Here is a 24,865-nt window from a genome sequence, read left to right as displayed (position 1 = left end):
ACAGAATTTCTGGAGGTCAGATTCTATGTCCCTTGTCCTTGAGCAAAAGGGAGAGCTTAGAGCTGCTGTTGGATTGGGGCTGGAACTGGGGAGCCCAAGGCAAGGTAGGACATCCAAGAGATCCGTACTGTGAGGGCCTTTGTGCTGTGAACCAGAGGTGAGAGTCTTGGCCCCAGTCAGAGCTGGAAAATAAGGTTAGGGTTGAGTGAAAGAGAAAGCCTAGTAATGTTGTTGGTGTTGGGGCAGAGTCAAGAAAAAAATAGAGATTAAATAAAATTTGAACATGAGTCAACAGTGTGCCCTTGCAGCAAAGAATTGTAATGGTATCCTGCGCTGCATTAGGAGAAGCATTGCCAGCAGGTTGAAGGAAGTTATCCTTTCCCTCTACTCAGCACTGGTGAGGCCACACCTGGAATACTGGGTCCAGTTCTGGGCTCCCCAGTACAAGAGAGATATGGACATGCTGGAGAGAGTTCAGCAGAGGTCCACTAAGATGATGATGGGACTGGAACATCTGTCATATGAGGAAAGGCTGAGAGAACGTGGACTGCTCAGCCTGGGGAAGAGAAGGCTCAGATGTATCTTATGAATGTTTGTAAATACCTGAAGGGAAGGTGTAGAGAAGACAGAGTCAGGCTTTTTTTTCAGTGGTGCCCAGTGACAGGTTCAGAAGCAGTGGTCACAAACTGTCACAATGGTCACAGGAGGTTCCCTCTGAACATCAAGGAACAGTTTTATGCTTTGAGGTTGACCAAGCACTGGCACAGGTTGCCCAGAGAAGTTTCTGAGTCTCCCACCTTAGAGATATTCAAAAGCTATCTGGACATGGTCCTGGGCAACTGGCTCTGGGTGGTGTTGCTTGAGCTGGGGCTGGGGGGAACCAATGACTTCTGGAGGTCCCTTCCAACCTCAATTTTTCTGTGATTCTAGGATGCTATTTGCAGAATGAAAAGGAGCAGATGGGGAATTGCCATTGATAAGATATCCTCTACTTTTTCTTCAAGTAATAAAACCTTTCAGTACATCTACTGTTGTCCATAATAGAATATAGCTATAAGGTCAATTGATGTGTCTGCATAAAATTATATAAGTATATATGGGTTTAGTATATATAAAACAAGAAAATATGAGTATTTTCTTTTAAACAATAGTGTAAGTTTTAAAGGAACAATGACTTGATGGACCATTTATTATTAGTAATTTAATTATAATTAAATTTTTTCAGTAAGTAAATAGGTCTCACTTATCATGTTCATCTTCTGGGGGAAGAAAGGAAAATTCCAGGATATTTCCTAGTATCTTGATAGATGGGATATTTGTAACTGATTAAATGACATATGATTAAACCAGCTTAAAAAAAGTAAGACATTATGGCAAATTTGTCAAAATGTAGGAGGAACTGAACTCAGACATCCTGTAGAGATTTCTTATCTTCTTTCTAATTTAGAAATCTAGATTTTCATTTTTCTTGTGGGGGCATTCATTCTATCTAAGATGCAGCAAACAGCAAGCAGCAAACCTCACTCTGACAAGTCCCATCAGCAGACAGATGTCCCCATTCCCTGCAATAGGGAGTCTCCTATTGCTATTATTCACCACTTCTTTCTAGCGATCCTGAGTGGCTCAGACTCACCCATTGGAGAGTCTTCTCATCAACTGCAGGGGTGGTGAACCTGTTCTGAAAGTGCAGGTCATCAGGTGGGGCATAAACCTTCCTAGTGCAACTGTAGGAGTCTGGGCCGCGCTGGGAGAAAGTTAGTGCAGACAGAAGAATGCAAGGACGAAGACAAGGCCAGCAAAATAAGGCTGGCAAAAACACACAAGACAGCAGATAAGTGAGAAACACCTGTGGTCAGCAAAAGCACACAAGTCTGAGCAAAACAGGGTATGAGATAAGGGAGTTTTGGCAAGTTTTGGGCTTTACGTGCTAATTGCAATTAACCAATGCAAATGCTTGTAGAGGCGCGTGAACAGCGCGTGTAGATGACCTGTAGCCTATTAGAAGATAGATGAGTGCGTGTACAGAACTTAGTAGAGTATAAATGTAACCAGAAAAGGAATAGAAAAAAACAAAAACTAGAACAATAATATATAATAAAAAGATGGACGACCTGATCATCACATTGGTGTTGCATCGTTTCTGTTCCCGCACAGAGAAATAAGGACCCCAGCTAATGGTGACTCCGACATGCAACAAGTCACAAGCTTCCAGCCTTCATCATTATGGGACTTTCCACTTTCCAGCTTCGTAGGCATAGGCTCTTCCTGTCCCTCCCCTACAGTTGACAGTTCAGGTTCTTGAAGCTGCAAGATCTCAGAGAAGATCTAGTCCATGTGTTTCTCATCCACTCTGATTCTATGCAGTCTGGTGGCCTCTTCTTAGAGGTCTTTCGCAAGGAAGCACAGTCCCTTGACAGCTACACACCTCCTCATGTGCCCAGCAAGAGGCTCAGGGGACTCCCTGCAGCCTGAGACTTGCAGAGATCCATCCTCCTCCTGAAGCTCTCTCTGGGTCCAAGATTCTGATAGTTAAGGGCCAGTTACTTGAGTGGCTTCTTACATGGCAGCAACAGGTACCCACAAGCACCTCAGAGGGTTCCCATGAGGCCCCCAATATTGGATCCCTGAGACAATGCCCAGAAACTCAAGATGAGACTTAAATGAGAACACTTCCAACTTCAACCTCAAGAATGTACTCACAGTGATTATTTCATCTAGGCTACTTAGAAATTCAGTCAATATCAATACTGATGACAAAATTCAGGAATGGTTCTTACCCAAATATTTTCTTTTGAAGTATGCAAATATATGTCCTGCTACCTTTCTGACTACAAATAGGCATACAATATGAAAGCTTCCCAACCAGGAATGGTCATAAAATATTGAAATATTGAATAGCAAATATGAGACAAAACTGCATTGAGAGTTAACACTGAGATTAGGCTGATTTCTTTTTATTTTGCAAGGTAGATGAAGATGGTCATGTTTAATTTTTATTATTTTTGTTACTTTCATTAATTGAATTTGGATATAGAAGATGCATTAGTGCTCATAATAATCAAGTGTACTGTTTTTTTATATATATGTGGCCAAGGAATCAGTTTTTTCTGTGCTTCTCTCAGCTGAAACACACTTTACTGGTAAGAAAAATGGCAGGTGTTTGTGTGGACTGGTAATGTATGGGGTTTGCATCTTGAACTACAGATTGCTGAGTTCTGTTCTGAATAAAGTACATGGTTCATTTTTCATGTGCGTTAGTAACTTAGTTGATCAGGGCATGTGGACGTGTTTGATATATTGTCTGGCTATAAAAATGAATAAGCATTTATGTATTTGTTCTCTTTAGACCATGGATGAAAGCCCCTCAGTTTCCAAGACAGCCTACAAATGGTTTACCATTTGGCTTTTATCTCAATGGAACTGTTTTCTTATGTAAGAAGACTTCATTCTTCAGTGTTCTTGTCTGGAAAACTTCTTTAATGTTATGTAGCTATTAGAACACATGTCATCATCCCTTTCCCCCTCAATACATTCACTAAAATAAGAGACAAGATATGTGTGATTTTTCCACATAGTGTGAGTGTGAATATTAATTTCAGTATTTCAAGAATATATTTCTTGTATCAGATTGCTATTTTATATATATATATGAGAAAGCAAACAAAACAAAGACATTGAATCAGATTCTTTGTTTGGTGGTCTTTTTTGTTTTAATTTAATTTATGATTGATATCTCGATACACTTGGTCTTCTGGAAAGCTGATTTTCATATTAGTTTAGGGTTAAGTACACAGGTGCTTTGTATAAATTCTTTGTTAGTCTGTAGCTTCTGATTATGTACACTAATGAATTGGCAACAGCACTTCATAAAGCTTATTTATTTCAGAAAAAAAGTATATTATTGTGGCATTTGAACTGTTTTGCATACAGTTTATTGCTGTAGTGATCATCAGCTAGTAGAAAAAGACTCAAGAGATACAATCAGAATTACAAGGACTCTGAATCCTTTTAGCAGAATTAATTAATATATTTATTTGTTTACTTATTGCTAAAAAGGAGTAATATATTTCAGGATACTATATTTCAGACTCTTATGAGTAGGGGGTGTAGAATTAAGGACCACAGCTTTATGGGACTACTGTGTCTTGAAGAGATTGTAGATGCTTTTCAGTGGATCTAGTTTTGTTAAGGATCATTTGGTTTAGCTGCAAAATGAAATATACTGATAGCAAGCTTCTTAATGATTAATTGTAGTGATTTAAATGCTGCATTGTATTGCCTATGTAAGATGTATTTTCAGTTTCTGATAGGACAACCTTTCAGTCAAGGTGGTTACCACTAAGTGTTGGGCACTGGCAAGTATTGTTATTGTATGCCTTTTTTTTGGCCTGAAGATAGTACAAGTGCAGACTTCTTTCTCCTGAAGGTGTAACCAAGGCAGATCTTTTATCTTTCAGTTTCATTTGGTGGACATAGATTTCAGAAGGAAACCAACTACTTCCCTTCTGTTTTAAATCCTAACTCTATTTACCAGCTAGGTCACAGCTTACCCGACAGATTTACTGTTCTTCTCCATCAACAGTAAAATCTATTTTGGGGGCCAGTGGGGATACAGAGTTTTTTATTTATTTAATATTATACTAAATCTGAGATAGTAGGGGTCTAAGGGGAATCATATAATTATGTAAATATGAAAGTAGACATTATGTGGGAGAAGAAGCAGCTTAAAATAGCACAAGAAGTATCAGAAAAAAATAATCATACTCTTATTTTTAAAAAATATTCATTCAAATATTCATGCTTTTCTGGCAAGCCTACAAAATGTCTACATGACAGGATTGTCCTTACATCTTATGGCTATCAGATATTTTATTTATAACATGTGATTGTATACCTTTATTCTAACAGTCCTTTCTAGTTCCAACTCATTTCCTAGATATTTTTATGTTATTCATGTATGAAAAAGTGAAATAAGTAAGTAGTACTATACAACTTGGTACATACTGACAGTTTGGATATTCCTCTAGTCTCAATCTTTTTATGAACTGTGATTAAAGTGAAGAAGGCTACTACAGAGGAAGAAGCTTTCAGTATTTGTTTAGTCATCTTCTTTATTTTTTCCACTTGAAAAATGTAAATATCTATTTTGTTTAAGATAAAACATAAAAACACTTCATAATTTTACAGTAAAAATGAGTGCATGAAGCGTTGGTATTCTCTTTACTGATCTCAACAGTTTAGATAGGTAAAAGTAGTTACTCTGAATTTTTAAATTCTTTTCAGGTAATTTGTGCAAGTAGAATTTTGGACAGGCATTATGGATAATTTTCTCTGATACTCATTGACAGAAGATCTTTTCTCCTTGAATGCATAGTAGATTCTCCTGAATCTACAGGTGGCTGATGTTAAACAATTCTTCATGTGAATTCATTGTTTTAAATGGGGCTTCACCAGAACATTACAATCCATGCAGATGCTACATTTTAGACATCAGTGCAGCAAACAGCATCTGAAATGTCAGAACTATCATGTCCTGATATACATGTTAATGTGGACTGTTAAATTTGCATTAAGTATTATTTAAGATGGACACTATTCCTGTTTTTCTAGTGAAGAATTTAACATTTATTTTAATCTAATATATAGTCCATATCAACTTGAACTTGAAAGAAACTGAGAAAAGCAGTGACAGAATCAACATGGAAAGAAAGATCTGTGAGATCAAGGGTCATTTTTCTCACGTTGTTCCCAGCATTTTCCTTTTCTTGAACTTATCTATGCATCTCTGAATATATTATTTGGCATTGTTGTAAAGTTTCAGCCTTTAAGTTTTTTATGTATCTATGGACAACTTATATTCCTGCATAAATCACTTGGAGTAAATTAGTCATACACACAAGAGAATTTTATCTGTGTGCAGATGGGGAAGAGAAAATAAATGCTAGTAAATCAGCAACTTTTCTTTTAATGTCAACATAGTGCAATGATATCAGCTTGCAGCAGTCTTAAACATTTCAGTAGTACCAGAAGGAAGAAATATTTGATTACTAAACATGCTGGTGCTCAGATACATGCACTGTTATGAATATAAGCATTCATTAAAAAGTTCGATTTGTTGCAGGGCTTGGTGTCTCAAGATATTGTCAGGCACAATAACATTTATCATGCTTTCAGTATAGTTTCTGATGGACTAAATGGTGTTCTTGGCAGACTTGCTCACAATAAGAGAAAAAGCAGAGTAAATTTATTTTTTCCTATATTGAATATTGAAGTACTTGTCAAATAAAAAGGTAGACAACATTTGTCTTCCCTTTCCTGTGGAAGGAGTGCTATGGATTATGGTAGTGTTTGATTACTTCTTTTAGATGAAAAAGGAAAAGAATTCTAGAAACAGTCACATACACTGTAAATAATCATTGCGAAACTGCCTAGTGTCACACATAGTGAATAATAGTTTTGCTTGCCAGCACACCACGCCTGTGGACAGCAGTGCTGGGCTTGGAAGCAGGCAAGCTGATGGGTTTCTTTTCTGACCTTAGGCCTTAGGAGCTTTTGCAGTTGTCACCAAGCTCTTACAGGCTTCTAGCAGGACAAATCTCAAAACAAATAAAAACCATTAAAAAAACCCATTCCCCCCAACAAAATAAAGGGTATGTTGCAGGTAATGAAGATTCTTGAAAGTGTTTCCTATCCACTTGTACATGGGTGCCTTGCTTATGTGAAGACTGTCTTCCTCTTACACCTTTCCCAAAGGGAGATATGCAGTGGAATGTAACCATTGCCATTGCCAGTGTAGACACTTCTGCCCTAAAACCAAAAGGGATTTCAGAGAATCAGATTCAGAAATCTAACTGATCTCTTCTGTTTGTATATAATAATCTCTTTGAAGATGCTTCTGTCTGGATCAGGTTTTTCCTTATCTTTCTGTATGGACTCTTTTTTCTCCCAGTTGTACCGAGACTATCTTTAACAGTTTGATACCATTCCTTTTAGACCATTGATAAAAGAGCTTCAGATCCAGTATTAGGTCATGAATTGTAACAATGTTTCACAGTGCACTCTTGATGAAGAAACCTGATGTTTACGCTTGATAGTAGACTCCTCAGGCAGAGCTTGTTTTTTAACTCATTTGTTCCAACCTACCCTAGGTGCCGTATTTAAGAAAACTGCACTTTTGCAATTCCTTCTAGCAGCTGCAACACATTCAATACTTTTTAAGTTGATGACATGTCATAAATAAACAAAACTACCACTGTGAAATGGCAGATTCTCTGTCCTTGCATTTCTTGTTAACGTGCAATAACTTGGAAGGTGATTGGTAAAACTGCACAACAGTAGAGGTCTTGGCTTTGAAAAGGTCATTGGATATGACTTTTTTGAGAGAGAGTATTCCTGTCTGAGTTACAGAAAAAGAACATTTACTTCAGGAACAAAGAGCTTTCTTGTGCTGAATTTTGTAAGTAACTGCGGGGAAAAGATCTGTAAGAGTCAAACTCACTAGTTTCTTTATAAAGCTTTATAGTTATTTCAATAGGTTTTCTTTTTTAGAAGGGTGACATGATCCTTAATTCATAATCAACCTGTGGCTTATTAAACTTTCAGTTCAATGTGTCTCTTGCTTTAAGTTTGTAGAATAATTTGTATTGTAGATGAGTGGAAATGACCTTCATGCACAATATAGTGAGGATATCAAGAATCTTAAAAATGTGTCTTCATTCATCCTGTTTTAAACCAAAAAAAGCCCTGTGAATTCATTTAAAGCATAAAAAAGCATATTGATTTTAAATTTTCATTTTTGATCTGTGCAAGCTGAAACAGATATTTTATAGGTATTTGAGTGATGCTGCCAAAGGTTTCTTTTTATTAGTTTAAACAGCAATTCTTGCTTCTCTGGGTTGCAAGTCTGTAGGCTATATTTTGCTTGCCTGTAGATTATTAATATGAAGACAGATAGCATTAGATGTTAATCTTTTGATGTGGCTGAGTAAGGTTCAGATTGTAAATAAATGAAACTCTCCTGTTTTCAGTCAGTTCTGCTGTGGAAAAGGCCTTGCATGTAATGTGAATTATCTTGTATGGACAACTTTTATTTAAGATGTTTGGAGAATCTTTCTCAGAAAATGCTGTTGTTAAAAAGTTCCAGTTTTGTAAAAGGAAAACCTTTTGCAGAGAGAATTTCTGGTTGAATTGGCATTTTTTATTTCTGATAGCGTTGTCAGTATCATTGTCAAAACTACAGCTTTTTACCATAATGCGTGTGTTCTGTCCATCTCTATTTCAAATGCTGCCTTTAGAAATCTGGAGATCATAACTCTCTAAGTACACTTTCCTACCTTTTCACAAGCTTTATGGGGACCTAACAAAACTTTGTGCTAAAACCAAACAAAAATTGCTCCTTTCTTATCTCCCTTGCTCCTGAGGGGTGTGTGGAAATTTTTGTTTTCCATCTGAAAACATATTAACTGTTACATGTCTTCTTCATCATCGTACTTTTTGCTGTCATTACTCCCATTGAAAATGAGTAGACAGCTTAACTGTTGTCCTCCATCCTACTCCATCTTCCCTTGACTAAAGGGAAGGAAAAAGAATCTTGTTTCAATAAAACTTTTTCAGCCTCAGCTACTGTTATGTTGCCTTAAACTGAACTAGAGCATTAAGATTTTCCTGCTAATGAAATGTACCAGGAGGAGTTCCTCTTTCTGTGTTGGTTTTTCTCAGGGCTCTGTCTTTCATGTTAGTCATAAAATGGTGTAGGTTACCTCTAAGAAGTAATTATCCAGTTTCAAAAGGGCACTACACCATACTTCATTTCTACCATTCACCTTTAGCAATTATGCACTTCACTGACAGTATCTTGACCTCACTCTATGCTTCCACCATTATTCTGATCTTCCTATTGAAAAATAAAAGTCAGTGTTAGTTTGTGGAGGCATTTTATGGAGTAAAAATATTCACATTTGAAGGGAAAATGAAACATCCCGAGGATTTTTTCACATGTTGCAAATTGTTTAGTAAGCTTTTAATTCCTTTATAAATCAGAATCTGTAGTTTCACCTGAGAGCATCTAAAATACTTACTATCTGTACACCTATTAGAATGTGTATTTTATGTGGAAAAGAAAATCCCTGAAATTCTTTTCACTGGAGATGTGACATAGGTATCACTTCTATTCAATGAATTTGCATTTTCTAATTGAAGTTTCAGTATTAAATGTCAAAATGAAAAATAAGTATTAGTGTTCCTGTGAAATGTTTTTGTGTAAAAAGTGACAGAAGATAGTAGACTTTAACTTTAGATTAACTTAAAGGGTATATAATTTTCATGTAAGGAAGGATAGAAAACTTTTTTTTTTTAAATGCCAGAATCCCTTTAAAGGAACAGAGGAACATGTCTATGTCTATACACATATATGTATGTATTTTATGTATGCATATATAATCACAAAAATTTCATTAGGTCAGTTCAAAACAGCTAACACTTTTTGAATGTTTGCCTTGTATTGCATTTTCAATAGCATGTGGCTCAACTTCCTTACTGAGAAAAGTTCATCTAGCTGCTTTCCTCATCTTGCTGTACTAGTTTTCACAACACTTGTTTTCTCTGGCTGTGTAGTGGAAAGGAAAGCAGGTCTGCACAGGTTACTTGCACAATGGATGAGGAGATTTTCAGCCTTTTGAAACTGTCACATGGAGTAGATCAAAAGATCCGGAGGTGCATTCAAGCTCAGTGAGGGGTACTAGGTCTATCTCAGAGCAGCTCTAGTTGTACAGTTATGAAACAATCTGCAGAGCCCATCAGCATATGTAAGTATTATTTTTTCTTTTTTCTTTTTTCTTTTTTTTTTTTTTTTAAGTGAAAAAGTTACTTTCTCTAAAGGCAGGGAGCTCATAACTGGAAAATAAGGTTGGTGTGTTTTTTCAATTGAAAAATAAACAACATTCCAAATCTTGTTTCTAGAGGAAAACAGATCCCTGAAGCTTTTTTGTTTTCTTTTGGTTTGCTTTGGTTTAATGAGAGGAATATGTTCTCAAAAATCTGAGTTAATGTCTAGCATTGCCTTTAGTCACTGTGTTTAATCTTTTCTGGAAGCTAAAGCACCAGGTTATAAAAAGACCCTTCTTGCAACATTTCAAAGAGGGTTGAGCTGACTTGGGTGCATTCTGAAAGACCATAATCCAGCAAGATTTTTTGCACAAAATTACATTAAAGAGATCATGACATGAAATACTTAATTTTGCTTTTTTTCCTAACTTAATTCTAGACCCGATTTTTTGCTTTGCTTTAGTGTCCCTGCTCATTTTGGAAGAATGACATGAATGACAGAAAATCAACTTTCCAAAGTGTTTAAGTTTATATGTTTTCTATGAATGTACTTTCATCTCTTATGTAAAAATACAACTCTTAGAGTTAGAAAAATTTCAATTAGAAAAACAGTAGTGTGATTCTTGAATGAGATATTACTGCTGTGAATTTCATCTTTGAAGTAAGGTGAACAGCAAGAGAATATAACATTCTCATTTCTAACTCACTTTAAAATAAATATGTAAAATTGACCCAGTTTTCTTTTTTTATGGATTTCAGTGTACCACTAAAAGCCATAAAAATATTGTACATTCACAGGTTTTCTGAGACCTTTGTAATGAACATACTGTTGCATCTATCATGAGCAATCATTAAGCCATTAACATGTTTTAGTTCCTAATTAAATTAAGAGAGTGAAGATAATTCATGGAACAAGTAGCCGAACTTGCATAGGAAATATTTTTCACACTTGATACATGCAGTATCCATACTGCTTAAAGAGTTGAGTTGCTTAAATTGTATTGAAAATATGACTGAGTAACAATTGATAAGTAAAACTGGATTCATGTATGTCATTGGAAAAATATTGTAAGCAGCAAATATTTTTCCTTTTTTGAATTTTTGTTCTGCAAATATCAACATGTATCTTTACACATGCTCATTATTCTGCATGACAGAAGTATCCTGCTTAAAGATTGTAATGATTTGTTTAGATTATCTATTACTATGGATTATAAAAATTCAGAAAAAGTAATGTAAAATAATATTCTTTGAATCTCAATTAAAATAAATGTCTGCATTCTCCTTTACTTTAGGAAGATTAATTAACAAATATGTTACCACCAAATACATGGTCAGCAATTTTCAGATATTTTCATTCTTAAAAAGTAATAAATTCTCCTCCATGTTTTTTTTAATAACAATATTTCAGTTTTCCACTAAATGAGTTAAAATATATAATTTCACACATAATTAATTTTATTTGCTTCAAGATAAAATATGTTCAAAATTTCATATAGAAAGATGAGACTAGTCAGTTCAAGGACACCTGTGTTCTTCATAAAACAATATCAAAGCTGTTTTCTGCAATTTGTATTACATTCATATGAACCTCTCCTGTCTGTTTTAAATCCAAATATGTAAATATTTACAACATAGCTCCATCAAGGATGGGATCTGGAATATTCAGATTAAAAGCAGCCCTGAGACAAAGAGAGACTTCCCTCTGCTGAGTCTTCTTCCAGCTCTTTACAACAGCTCACATGAGCTAGCTGGCCTTGAGTGCTGCCAGCTGAACTTCTGGAGCTGGAAGGGCCCTGACAGGGGTCTGGGGGTGTGAGTGAGATTGGGAACGCATTGCACAGGTGTGGGAGACAAATTTTGTCTACTCAAGAGAAGGTTGATCTTTTTAGCTGGGAGTGACAAAATCACGCATGATGACTTTGTGAAGTTACTGTCTGACTTCAAATCTGAAAGTTGAGATCTGGCACCTCGCTTATTTTGCACATTCTTTGCCAAAAATGAAGAAGAGATCAAATGCTTCCTATGAGAGCATTATATGAAAAATGTTATTTGGAATAAGCATAAGGTATAGTTTGGGAGAACTCTAACGAATAACAAACCAATTCTGATTACTAACACTCTGAAAATTAGTATTCCAGAAAATATGAGTTCTAGTACTTTACTGGACAATGATTTATGGTAAAATTAATTATAACAAAATTGCCTATTCATGATGTTGTACAAGTTAGTAGTTTTTTCTGACATCATTATGGAGTTTTTTATGTATATTTTATATTGAATATTTAAATTTATCATTACCAGAGTTTGTAGACATCTTGAAATTTTGCTGACACAGAGATAAGTAAATTTATCTTTGACATCAAATTTTAGCTTGGTAGTCATCTTGTGCTTAATTGCCTGACTGAAACTGAGCCTTGGATGGCTTTCTCTCTACTTGAAGTCTGCCAAATATGAATTGATATCAATTAGTGTCATCACTGTGAAAAGGCAAACTTTCAGGCTTAGAATTTGTGTCTTTTGGCAGATGCTTTGCAGGAACATAGGACTTTCTCATGTTCCAGATCTTTCATATGTACTTGTAAGACATTGTGCTTGCATATTTATTTAGAAAAAAAATACATTTTTTTGGATTGTACTCCAGTAGATGGTATTTGAGCAACTATAAATCTGCACAATTTGAAGGGAGGGAGAAAAAAGATTTGGTGCTAAATAGAGGTATATGATCCCTTCATTTCCAGTTATTGTACAGAGATTCAGTGAATTCAAAAGACCTCATTAGGAACATGTGAGCATCTTACATTGCCTTTGTGCACTGGAGATACCATTTGTACTCCATCACCAGTGGGTAGACCATGCCAAAAAAGCCCAAACCCAAAAACAAGGGTATAAAATTATCCTTCCCTGATTCCTTGTTTAATCTCATTACACATATTTGTCACATTCTAAGGAATTTAGCTTGGTAAATAATCTCTAGTATTTTCATACAAGAACAAGTTCATAATGTAAAGAAAACTGCTGAATAGCATAATTGTCTAAAAAGATAAAATTCATTCCCACTTAGTCGGCCTTTATGATACAAAGTATGAAAGGAGTATATTTGTTTCTTTCTTACTTGCTAGCTTGCCTAATCTTAGATCAAAGGCCCATTTTATTTTTATGAACTGTTTCAGCGTTCTCTCCAAAGAGTATCCTCCAACAGCATATCATGATGTTAAGACTGGCCAAGGTTTCAGGAATTCTGTTGAAGTGTGTGTGAGGAGGGTTGCTCATTTGTTGTTCTTGTTGTTTTGTTTGTTAAGGGAAGCAAATAATCCATGATGAAAAGGATCACCCTGAGGAAGTATCTTTTGTTGGTAGAATAAAATGCCTTTAGACATAATCTATTCAGTTTTTAACTCTTTGACAATTGACGTTTCTAAGTGAAGTAGTTGGTACTCATCCTCTGTATTTAGAGTCATAGAATCATAGAAGATCTTAAGTTGAAAGGGATCCATAAGGATCCCATCCAACTCCCTGCTCCTTGCAGGACTGCGTGAGAGATGACTTGTAGCTCCCTGAAGCAGAGCCTGAGAGAAACAAGCCTGCAAGAGAAAACACCTAAGAGAGATAAGGGATGGGGGGGAACAGAGGCCCTCCAAGCCAAGGAATGTCTCTAACACTCACAAGTAGCGAAACCATAGTCACGGGTTGGATAGTGTGGAGGCTGGAGCTGATAAGGCTGCCGGTATAGCACAGGATACAGCTGGAGCAGGGAGCCCTGTGGAGACAGGACGGTTCTGCTCTGGTGCATCTTGTAAAGTTTCAAGGGCCATCTGTCCAGTGAATGAACTTTGCTTCATTATCTGCGAAATGCATATTAAAGTTGACACCCCTGAATATGCTAATAAAGATTAACAAGATCATGCAAATTACATCATCCCATGAAACACCTTATCCTTCCTCATACATGGGATATGCAGGTATGTGGGTCAACCCTGGGGACAGACCCAAGGAAAGTGTGTATAAATTGAGGGGGGGGGGGGGGGGGGGGGCAAGGAGTGAAGGAGAGAAAGAAAAGGAAGACATGAAGAAGACGGATGCATCCCTGATAAACTCGAACAGGACCAATGCAGGAACCTGACTAGTGATCTCTATTTCTGTATTCTCTCTATCTCCCTCCTTTTCTTTCTACCCTTTCTCCTCACTACCATTAAATAATGCAAGGCATACTATATCACTTGCCATAACTCGTTATATACTTAGCCAGTTATTATGTATCCAATTAGTACATTGTGGGAAGTTAATAAGTGTCTGGACTTTGAGACTTTTCTCACCATTGTCCACTCAATTGGGGATTTACAAATCTAAGTCGCTTGTCTCCCTCATTTGAGTGAGATGTGACAGATGTCTTAAAGATAAACTATATGACTAAGAGTGTTGTCCAGACACTCCTTGAGCTCTGACAGGCTTAGTGCCCTGACTACTTCCCTGGGGATCTTTTTTCAGTGACCAACCACCCTCTCAGTGAAGAAACTTTTCCTAATGTCCAATCTGGATTTCCCCTGATGCAGCTTCATGTCATTTCCTCATGTCCTGCCGCTGGTCACCAGAGAGAGGAGATCAGCTCTTCCCTCTTGAGGAAGTTGTAGGCAGCAATGAGGTCAGGTCACCTCTCAGCCTTCTTTTCTTTAAACTGAACAAACCAAGTGACCTCAGCTGCTCCTCACAATTCTTGCCCTCAAGACATTTCACCATCTTGATCACCTTTCTTCTTATATTGTGGTGCCCAAAACTGCACATAATACTCGAGGTGGGGCCACACCAGTGCAGTGTAGAGTGGGACAATCACCTCCCTCAACCAGATAGCTATGCTGTGCTTGATGTACCCCAGGACATGGTTAGCCCTTTTGTGTGCCAGGGCACACTGTTGACTCATATTTAACTTTCCATCAACCCAAACCCCAAGATCTCTTTCCATGAGGCTAGTCTCCAGCCCCTCATCCCCCAGTTTGTACATATAACCAAGATTACCCTGTCCCAGGTGAAGAATCCAGCACTTCCTCTTATTTAAATTCATATGGTTGCTGATTGCCATACAGTATGTGAATTGGCTTAGAAATGGAACTTAGAGATGGATCTATTTAATTTGCTAATGAAGTATTTTCTTGTAATGTCTTAGTTCTTTTGTCTTTGATTTCCTATTTATTCCAGGGATTATAGTTTAGGATTTAGTTGCAACTTTAGTTCATAAAGTGCCCATACCTAAATAATGTAAGACTTTGGACATTATGGACCTCATTTTCAAATGAATAAGTTTATGATTGTGATCTGATTTATACATAGAAACTGTTTGAGACATCAGCACTGCTGTTTGTCTTGTTCTTCATCATGAGAAGGTGAAGCTTGTGGAGAAAAAAAGCACTCTGTTGTCTTCCCCCCACACACACACTTTACTCAGTCTTTTGGGGAATCCTCTAGTTTATCATATATAGAATACTAGCTAGAGAAATATCTGGAAAAATATTATTGTTATCAAATACGATTTTTGTTCTTACTAGAGAATCTCAGAAAGCATTTCTACTTTCCTCTGAAAATCTGAATGAGCCTCTTTATACTTTCTAATTGTTTTTATTTGCGCAGAAATAAGGTTGGAGCAGACAAGTTTACTATCTGATTTAGCTAGATAATCGTATTGTTACAATCTGATGCTGTAACACCCATTCTCTTTGCTTCATGTTCACTAGCTTTTCATTATTTTCCAGAAATTTATTTTAAAATAAAAGTAACCAATATCTGAAAAAGTACACCTCTCTGGCTCTTTTGTCTCATAAGTGCCAGTTAATAATAACTTGTTAATAATAAGTACTTGTCAATAATAATCTTCTGATAAATATCTGTTAGTACTTAAGATAAGCTATAAAAATAAACTCATTGTGCTATAAAAATAAACTCATTTTACCAATTTTTATTTTGAAATCTGAGGAACATTTCATACATACATTTGACAAAGCTTCTGTCTAGTTGTCTCTAAAGAGTAAATAAAATCAGTTGTTACATAATTATATGGCTTAGTAACGTGGCTTTTTGTTAATATATTTAATTCCTTCTGTATGTGGATTAGATAAATGAATTCAGAAAGCTTGATTATCCTAAATTAAGGTTACAGCATTGGCCATAAATGATAATATTTCCCTTAAGACTATTAATTGTGACCTCAAGAAACAGAGTAGTGTGAAAACTTAAAAATCCTTCCCCCAGTTATTAGGATAGTGATTTCTAGTGCTTTACAATGTCTTCAGTTTAATGAATATTCATTACAGTCGTTTTAAACTGTAAACAGACTATAAATAAAAATGTGTTGATTTGGGGGGAATAAAAATGAACTTTGACAATGTTAGACCAAAAGCAGTTTCAATGTTATCTAAAACAATTTTTTTTTTTTAATACTGTTGTTCCATAAATAGCAGAGAAAGAAATAAGGTATGGTTACCAGTTACTATATTAAAACATTACCTATGCTTTATTTTTGTAAAGGTACAATTAATTTTTTTTCTTTTCAAATTCAATTACTTAACTTTATGAAACATGGAAAACTTATATCTTGGACTGATTTCTAAGATGCCCACCTTACTCTGAGGTGAGGCCATTAGTCTCAACCAATAAAGAACAGGGGGTTTTAATCATATTATTCCTTTCTTTTTCTCTCTTTTGGTTGTTCTTCCTCCCAACCCGACCCTTCCCAGCTGGAAAGACTGCAGTTTGAGAATACCTCTGAGTGGAGAAAGAGAGAGAGACTTGAAGCAGAAAATCAAAGTTTGGAAGAAGAGAACAGAAGTTTGAAGTTGCAGGTAAAAGAAATTCAGGGACTTCTGGAGATGAAAAATAAAACAACACTAACTAAATTGAGTTTTGATCATCAAAATGCACAAGGTAACCTGCTGTTTAAAAATAAGGTATGTGCATTGCTTAGTTTGATTACTTGGGGAGCATTGCCCCCCCAAAATTCCTATTTAATAATGGCAACATGTGTCCCTAAAACAAGGGTTGTGAAAGACAGAACAGCCCTGTCTGCATCTCAGACCTGGTCAGTGACTTTGAATTTCTCTAAAGTGCAGAAACAGAAAGAAATATCTTTTCATTTTTAAAAGGAGCAGGGGGAAATGACAAGCCTGACAAGACTAGGGAGCGAAAGTGAAGACTGGGAGGAACAGAAGCGATTAAGTAGTCTTTGGTAGCTACAGAGTCCTGATGAAGGTCAAAGCAAAAAAATAGCTGTGAGACCAATCATTTCTCTGTCTTGCTGAATATTAAATCTCTTCTTAGGGAAGAGAGAACTGAAGGAAGAGCCTTATTTCTTAGTTTTTATTCCTCTAAAGATCTGTTCACATTTATACTTTATTGTACTGTTAAAAATGATGTGATAAATGATTCAGAGACTGTTATTTCCTTTATTTTATGGTTTTCTATTGAAACAAAGAGCTTCGCTCAACAGTCAGAATTGAGTATAACTGTTAAGCAGGTATTCTTTATTTGCAGCGCTGGGCAGCACTGGGGATCATTCCACCACAAGTGTCACACTTACTAACAAAACTCTCTGACTAATATACACAAAATCATACATATGCGTTAGATTTCTTAGAAAAAGCAGTCTTATGCTAATGGGTTCTTAGAATTAATTTACATAGTCTGAGCATACGTAGTAAAAATAGAGTGAGAGTCTTCTCCCCTCCTTAGGGGTCCACATAGCCTTTCTCACACTGTCCATTAGTGAACTTTAGGTTTCTAGTGTCCATATATGGTCATAGAGTTACTTCATCCATCCTTCAGCTCCGGTTTGTTCCAAGGAGGTTAGTTTAGATCAGCTTTCAGTGACTTATCTTGACACTGGCATCTTCTTAGGCACTTGTTTTCTTTAGGTTCCTGCTATTAGGGATGTACTCAGGGAGTTCTTCAGACTGTCCAAGGTCTGTCTTATCTTTACTAGGCAAGGAGTTAAACGTCTCAAAACATCTTATAAGTGGGTAATAACTACAGAGGGTAGTTAGGAAAAAGTACAAATGAAATTACATACGTTACAGTAAAATACAGGAAAAATACAGGAAAAAAAAAAAAGCTAGTAAAACACAAGTGATGTCCAGCATTAAAACTAAATGTCTTATTTTACAGGTCCCTGTACATTAGCAATTTCAAGTATACTTGTAGCAGCTTCCCTTCACTGTGCCAATAATTAAGTAGTAATCCAGAAGGCTCCCATTTTCATGGAGACTCTGAAAGCTGTTTAAAGAGAAAGTAAAAAAAAAACACTCAACACAGAAGTAAATGTGCATCCTTGATGTTACAAGAGGGGCAGTGAGAAACAGCAACATTCTTATTTGCCTAAATAACAAATAATTTAATGTCATTTATCATAGAATCATAGAATGGTTTGGGTTGGAAGGGACCTTAAAGATCATCTAGTTCCAACCTCCCTGCCATGGACAGGGACACCTTCCACTAGACCAGGTTGCTCAAAGCCCCGTCCAACCTGGCCTTGAACACTTCCAGGGAGGGGGCATCCACAGCTTCTCTGGGCAACCTGTTCCAGTGTCTCACCACCCTCACAGGAAAGAATTTCTTCCTTATATCTAATGTAAATCTACCCTCTTTCAGTTTAAAGCTATTTACCCTCATCTGATCACAACACGTCCTTGTAAAAAGTCCCTCCCCATCTTTCCTGTAGGCCCCCTTTAAGTTCTGGAATGTCACTATAAGGTCTCCCTGGAGTCTTCTCTTCTCCGGGCTGAACAAGCCCAACTCTCTCAGTCTGTCCTCATAAGGGAGGTGCTCCAGTCCCTGATCAACTTTGTGGCCTCCTCTGGACCTGCTCGAGCAGGTCCATGTTCGTGCATTTACTGTTGAATAATGGCTGTCTGAGTAGCTAGGACCAGATTTAGGATATAGTTACAATAAGTAATTTCTCTTGGGAAAGAGTAAGAGAGAGAGGTTTTGTACTTGCGGTCTCCTTTTAAATGTAATTATACAATTTTTCTCTATTTCCGTAATGGCTTAGTAACAGCAAATTGCAATTCACACATACAGCTTACATTTATAGAATATCTTACATAACAAACACCTGTTTTGGATTTTCCTTTACTAGTATTTATTTTATCATACCTTATCACATCATATCATAGCATATCACAGTATTTTCATGATTTCTTTGTAATACAAGTAATTTGAGGTTGAAGACGTGGCCAAAAAGATGCTTCTCTGCTCAGGCATGTTACTGTATTTCAAATATCTTTTAGTTATATGGCTGTGCTGGGGTTTCTGTCTGTTTGTTTTTTAAAATGCTACTTTCATACAATATTAGACATCTGAGATCAAGTGTCAGTATCAGCTCTGTCTGTTAGTATCACACCTCTAACTGAAACAACTTCACAACTTTTTATCAAAGTCAAAAGGTGGAGATGGAGCTTAGTCATCTCTGTTTCCTTATCATAAAAGTGAATGCCCCTGCAGTGTTTGTGTTTTCACAGCTGATGATTTTAGGGTAAGATTGTCTTCAAAACTCTTGATTATCAATTTAAAGGAGAAAATTAAAAATTGTATTTTGATGTCAGGTGAAACTATGTAATCCATCATCTGGTGGATTGGTAACAGTTATCATCTAAAGGCTAAGGTGGGAACTGATTTGTTTGCAGCTGTTTCTATTTCTTATTTACAAGAACTGCAAATCATGGAATCAAAGAACAAGTCAGGCTGGAATGGACCTCAGGATATCTTCAATCCAACCTCCTGTTCAAAGCAAGGTCAGCTCTGAAGTCAGACCAGGTTACCTAATGCTTTGTCCGGAGGGGTCTTGAAAACCTCAAGGACTGCCCAACTTCTCTGGGCAGCATGTTTGTGATGGGTTGACCCCAGCTGGCAGGTAAGCTCCCACCCAGTCCTCATTCATTCCCCAGCAGTAGGATGGGGGAGAGAATTGGAAGGACAAAAATGAGAAAAAACTCATGGGTTGAGATAAAGACAGTTTAATAAGTGAAGGGAGAAAAAAAAAAAAAAAAAAAAAAAGTGATGCAAAAGCAATCACACACTATTAGCAGACTGATGCTCAGCCAGTCTCCAAAACAGCTACTTTGGAAAAAACACCGGCCCTCTATTGTTTCAAGGGACTCTTCCTTCCCAGATGCAGGGCTTTGTCATTGCTGAATTTCAGAAGCTTCCTGTTGTTCCATTCCTTCTGCTTGGTGACAGGAATTCTAAATTGGAGCACGTCATCTACAGGTCTGAGTTCCTTCAGCTTGGTGATAACCTCTGCCTGCCCCAGCCTCAGGGGGAGATAGCATGGCCTTGATGGGAGTATTTTCCCTCCAGATCTGTGAATTGATGCATCTGCTGCGCTAAGAGTAGTTTCTCCATTTTGGGCTGGGAAACATGCTCCTTGGTGCAGTACCACCAAGGTTCAGCAGCCTTGTAGTCTTCAGCAGTGCTTCTAACCAGGACTCCTTGCCAGGGCCTGCCACAGTATCCTAAGCATACTTGCTCACTGTGTCCAGGGCTCCTGGGCTCTGGCTTCAGGCAGAGCAATTGGTACCACCACAGTATTCTGTGACACCAAACACCCATTGACAACATGAGTAAAATAAAAGGTCAACAGTATTAGAGGAAAGAAGGACTGTGGTGAACCCTTAATGCCACTATGAACTCTATTCACGGCAGCAAAAAGTTAGTAAGATAGAAACAGCCTTATGAGAAAAATTACTCTAGCAATGTGTTCATCTCCAAATCAATCATGGCACTGGAGCCCTGGCCAGCCATATGTGAAGAAAGCAGTAGTTTCTAGAGTTAGTTAGCATATTTTTTAATCTTACTGCTGCCATTAGATGAAAAATAGGAGTTAAGGGAGGAGAGAGTTGCTTTTTCAAGGATTCCAGCTTAACTCAATTTGTATCTAAGATGAAAACTATCTATTACTACGTAGAGACATCCCAATGTCACTGTTGAATCTTTCTAATTTCTGAGACTTGTCTCTATCTAATTTGCTCTAATACTATCAATAACTTGAAAAGAATGGCTTTGATTTCTGATTCTGGAGGGTGTTTTCCTGGGATGGTAACTTGAGTTCAAGTAAACTAACATGTTGTATGCAGGGTTAGAAGACTAGAAAAGGATGATTTCTGTAAAATATGGATGATGGTTAGATGTTTAGGTTAGCAAAGGGGATGATATGCAAGATAGAAACCACAGTTGTCTAAAAATCTTTGAGCATCTTAATCTGAATGATTAGGGCTTTATTTAGCAAGTAGACACAAGGGATATGGGTAATGTATTATGGAATGAATTCCAGAGCAAAACACAGTTGCCTAATATCCCAGCTTCTCCAAAACCTGTGTTTGTGAGATGATTTGGGAGATCCACTGTAGTTGTTTAGAGCAATATACAGTGTTATTAATTGATGTATGGCTGATTCATACTTATAAAGAGTATAAACAATGACAAAATTTTTTCTTTAATAACAGTTTTAGTAAGATTAAACATGGTATCAAAATACAGAAGTGAAATCCTTGCATCCTTTTCTAAATTATTTCATGTTGAGAATTATAATACTATTTAATATGTATGCCTCCACAGAATGTAGAATTTGTGCAATCTCTTGCCACTTATGGTAGTAAATCATGCAGATTGAAGTTCTGAACACAAAAGCTAATATTATTTATGTTTTGCACAAGATGTGATTAATATTACTCTTAGCTGGCAGTATGTTTAAAATGTTTCCATACGCAGTTTTTGAAAGGTTAACTTCTGTTATACAAGATGAGCAGAATTGATGAAACTATTGAGATCAGACATTGTTACTATGCGGTTTTATCGATTCTACTCCTTGGAATGGAGAATACCATTGAAATTAATAGCTGTATTGTTTGACAAATAGCATGGCAACAAATATTAAATGGATATCACTAGTTCGTCTTTGAAGGGATAAAATGATGGAAAAAAGCCCTTGTTGATGTTATAGATCAATACCCAAAACATGCTGTTTATGGAAAGATATTTTCTGTTTCATCTGAGAATATGACCTTGAAACAAACTTACAAATTAATTTTGGGTAATAATAACTGTTCTTCTATATTATCTCTAAGTATTATGGTAAATATCTGGTTATTAAATACGTGATTCATTGAATATGTTTTATAGTGGACTTATACAGAATCTAAATGCAGAATGCTGAACTGGAGCTTGTGGATGCATAGACTAATTTTTTTTTTTAAATACAGTTTAATTTCCATCTTTAATATGATAAGGTTATAATGTTATTAGGAAAAAAATCCATATTTTTTAAAGATAGAATGTTGGTCAACATGTATTTTTAAGATAAAACCATTTTATCTTAACAATACCCAGTAAGATAGTTTTTAAATCATTAACATTTTCGGCTTGATTTTTCAAAAGTAGGAAGCAGTCAATTTTTTATGCAAATAAATTGAAAAATTGTCCGTATTGGGTTTGCATGGCAAGGTTTTGGTAGCAGGGGGGCTGCAGGCATGGCTTCTGTGAGAAAAGATCAGGAGCTGCCCTGTGCCAAATACAGCCGTTTCTGACTGTCTCTAAAAGGAACAAACGACTGGCCAAAGCTGAGCCCATCAGTGGTGCTGATGGCATCTCTGTGAAAACACATTTAAGATATAGTAAAAATGGTGAGCATCAGTATGTGGTAAGGAGGAATGAGGAAAAAACTGTGGGACACAAAAAAGAGTTGCAGCCTATGGGTGACTCATGCTGGAGCAGTCTGTTCCTGAAAGACTTGCCCAATGGAAAGGACCCATTCTTGAAGAACTGTGGCCTGTGGGAAGGATACACACTGGAGCAGTTCATGGAGGACTGTATCACATGGGAGGAACCCCCTGCTGGAGCAGGGGAACAGCATGAGGAGGAAGGAGAAGTAGAGAGCAGCTGTTATGGACTGACCCATAACCTCCCATTCCTTATCTGAGCATAGAGGGAGGAGGCAGAGGGGTAAGGAGTAAAGGAGTGAAGTTGATCCCAGGAAGAAGGGTGAGAGGGAAGGAAGATGTTTTTTAGTTTCATCTTTGTTTCTTACCATCCTACTGTATTTTTAATTGGCAAAAAATTTAATTTTCCCCAAGTTAAGTCTGTTTTTTTTATGAGGGTAATTTATCTCAACCCATAAGCCCTTCCATCTTATTTTTCTCCCCTATCCTGTAGAGGAGAGCAGCTGGGTGGGCATCTGGAATCCAGCCAAGGTCATCCAACCACAATGTCAGAGGTGGGTGTGTTCCTCACATTTCATAGGCAAAAATTAATCTTTATGATAGCAACATCAATGAAGTTGGTTTTCTTTGTATTTTTAAAATAGAGGGACAATATCCACTCTCTCCTTTTCCTTAGGCAAAAGATATGAAAGGGGTATCTCTTCCTCCTAATTATAGAACAAGATATTTGATGATGGTTTTCTTATATGGCAGAAACTAGTTACCCTGCTGTAGTTACAAAGTCTTTGTAATTTCACAGTATCACTATGTAAACTCTAATTTATATGGATACAAAATTTTTATATGGGAATAGTCACAATGTGAATGACATGCTTCCTAACTTTAATTAAAAAACACGGTAAAGGCTGTGAAACTAAATTACTACTAAAATTATTTTTTTTTAGTTGAATAAGAAATCAAAGTTCAGTCATTCCTTTTTAAGATTAGAAAAATAAAATTCAGAAAAATTTCAAACCAAAAATTCTCTGTTTCTGTAAATCTCTAAGGAAAATGTTATAATACCCATGTACTCACTTCCATATTTATTATCAAGACAATAAATTTCTTCCATTCTTTATAGTTTAAGCAGCTGTTTCAGAATACAGAAGTGCATATATTGTGATCTGTCTTGGTATGCAATTGTATGACAAAGATTTCAAAGTGATTGAAGTATTTGGTGTATTAACTGAAGCAAAACCACACTGTAAATTCATGGAAATAATGGCTGTATACTTGATTCTCAAGAAAGGGAACTGCAAATACTGTTTTCAAACTTGCAGCATCCTAAGGTTCTGTTTCTTCCTGATTCAGGGAAAAGTATTACCAGCTATTTTTCATCTCTAGTTAGGAACAGGCTATTTTTTTTAAAGATTGCTGTATATATCAGACCTCTTTGTTTCTAGTGTCTGCTGTGTTTTAATGGAGTACCACTACTTACATGTAAACCCTCTGGATGAGAAGCTGTTGGATCAGATCACATTTTAGTAACACCTTTTAGATGGTATATGAAACACATATTGAATTTTTTTATGAAAGCAAAATCTCAATTACAGTTTTGGCAACTGAAGTATTAAATGTTTCTCTCTTTTGCTAAGAAAAATAAAGTATTCCATACAAGAAGCTAAAACAATTGTTCATACTGTATTTTATTCTTCCCAGAAATATTTGGATCATTTTAAAGTTTCTTCATTTTTGTTTGTTCCAACTGTTTGCTATTTACTTGAATGTAGATGTACTGGGTCTGTGTAGGATGGAGTTAACTTTCCTCATAGCAGCCATGCTGTGCTTTGCACTTGTGGCTAGAAGGAAGTCGATAATGCACCACTGTTTTGGCTGCTGCTGAGCAGTGCTTGCAGAGCATCAGGGCTGTCCCTCCAACCTCCTGTGCAAAGGCTGGTAGGCTGGTAGTGGGCAAGAGGTTTGGATGGGAAACAACCAGGACAACAGACCCAAATTGATCAAAGGGATATTCCATGCTATATGATGGTGTGTTCAGCACTAAAAGCTAAGAGAACTGGAGGGGGTCATTTGTTGTTAAGGTGTTTGTCTTCCAAAGGAATTTCTATGTGTACAGAGGCCCTGCTTCCCAGGAAGTGGCTGGACATTGCCTGCTGGTGGGAAGTAGAGAATGCATCTCTTTTTATAGGTTGGGTTTTTTTTGGGTTTTGATTGTTCCTTTTTGTTTTGCTTCCATATGCAATATTTTTTTCTTTATTAATCTGCCTTTATCTTGACCTATGAGGTTTCTCATTGTATTTTGTCCCCCTGTTCTGCTGAGGTGAGGGAGTGAGAGTGGCTTGGTGGGCACC

General features: G+C 36.7%; 1 protein-coding gene across 3 annotated transcripts in view; it reads left to right on the top strand.

The window, feature by feature from the left end:
* CCDC102B (coiled-coil domain containing 102B) overlaps window positions 1–24,865 on the top strand; it is a 190,287-nt gene that overhangs the window by 44,085 nt on the left and 121,337 nt on the right. For 2 of the 3 annotated variants that reach the window (XM_074877440.1, XM_074877455.1), the window contains exon 5: window positions 16,548–16,652. In XM_074877440.1, the coding sequence (XP_074733541.1) occupies window positions 16,548–16,652 (105 nt within the window). Of the gene's footprint in view, window positions 1–16,547; window positions 16,653–23,010; window positions 24,183–24,865 lie in introns of those variants that run through there. The other variant, XM_074877446.1, reaches the window with a different exon arrangement.

This window comes from Strix uralensis, chromosome 1, assembly GCF_047716275.1.
Source record: "Strix uralensis isolate ZFMK-TIS-50842 chromosome 1, bStrUra1, whole genome shotgun sequence".
Lineage (NCBI taxonomy): Eukaryota > Metazoa > Chordata > Aves > Strigiformes > Strigidae > Strix > Strix uralensis.
This window is presented reverse-complemented; position numbering and strand designations above follow the sequence as displayed.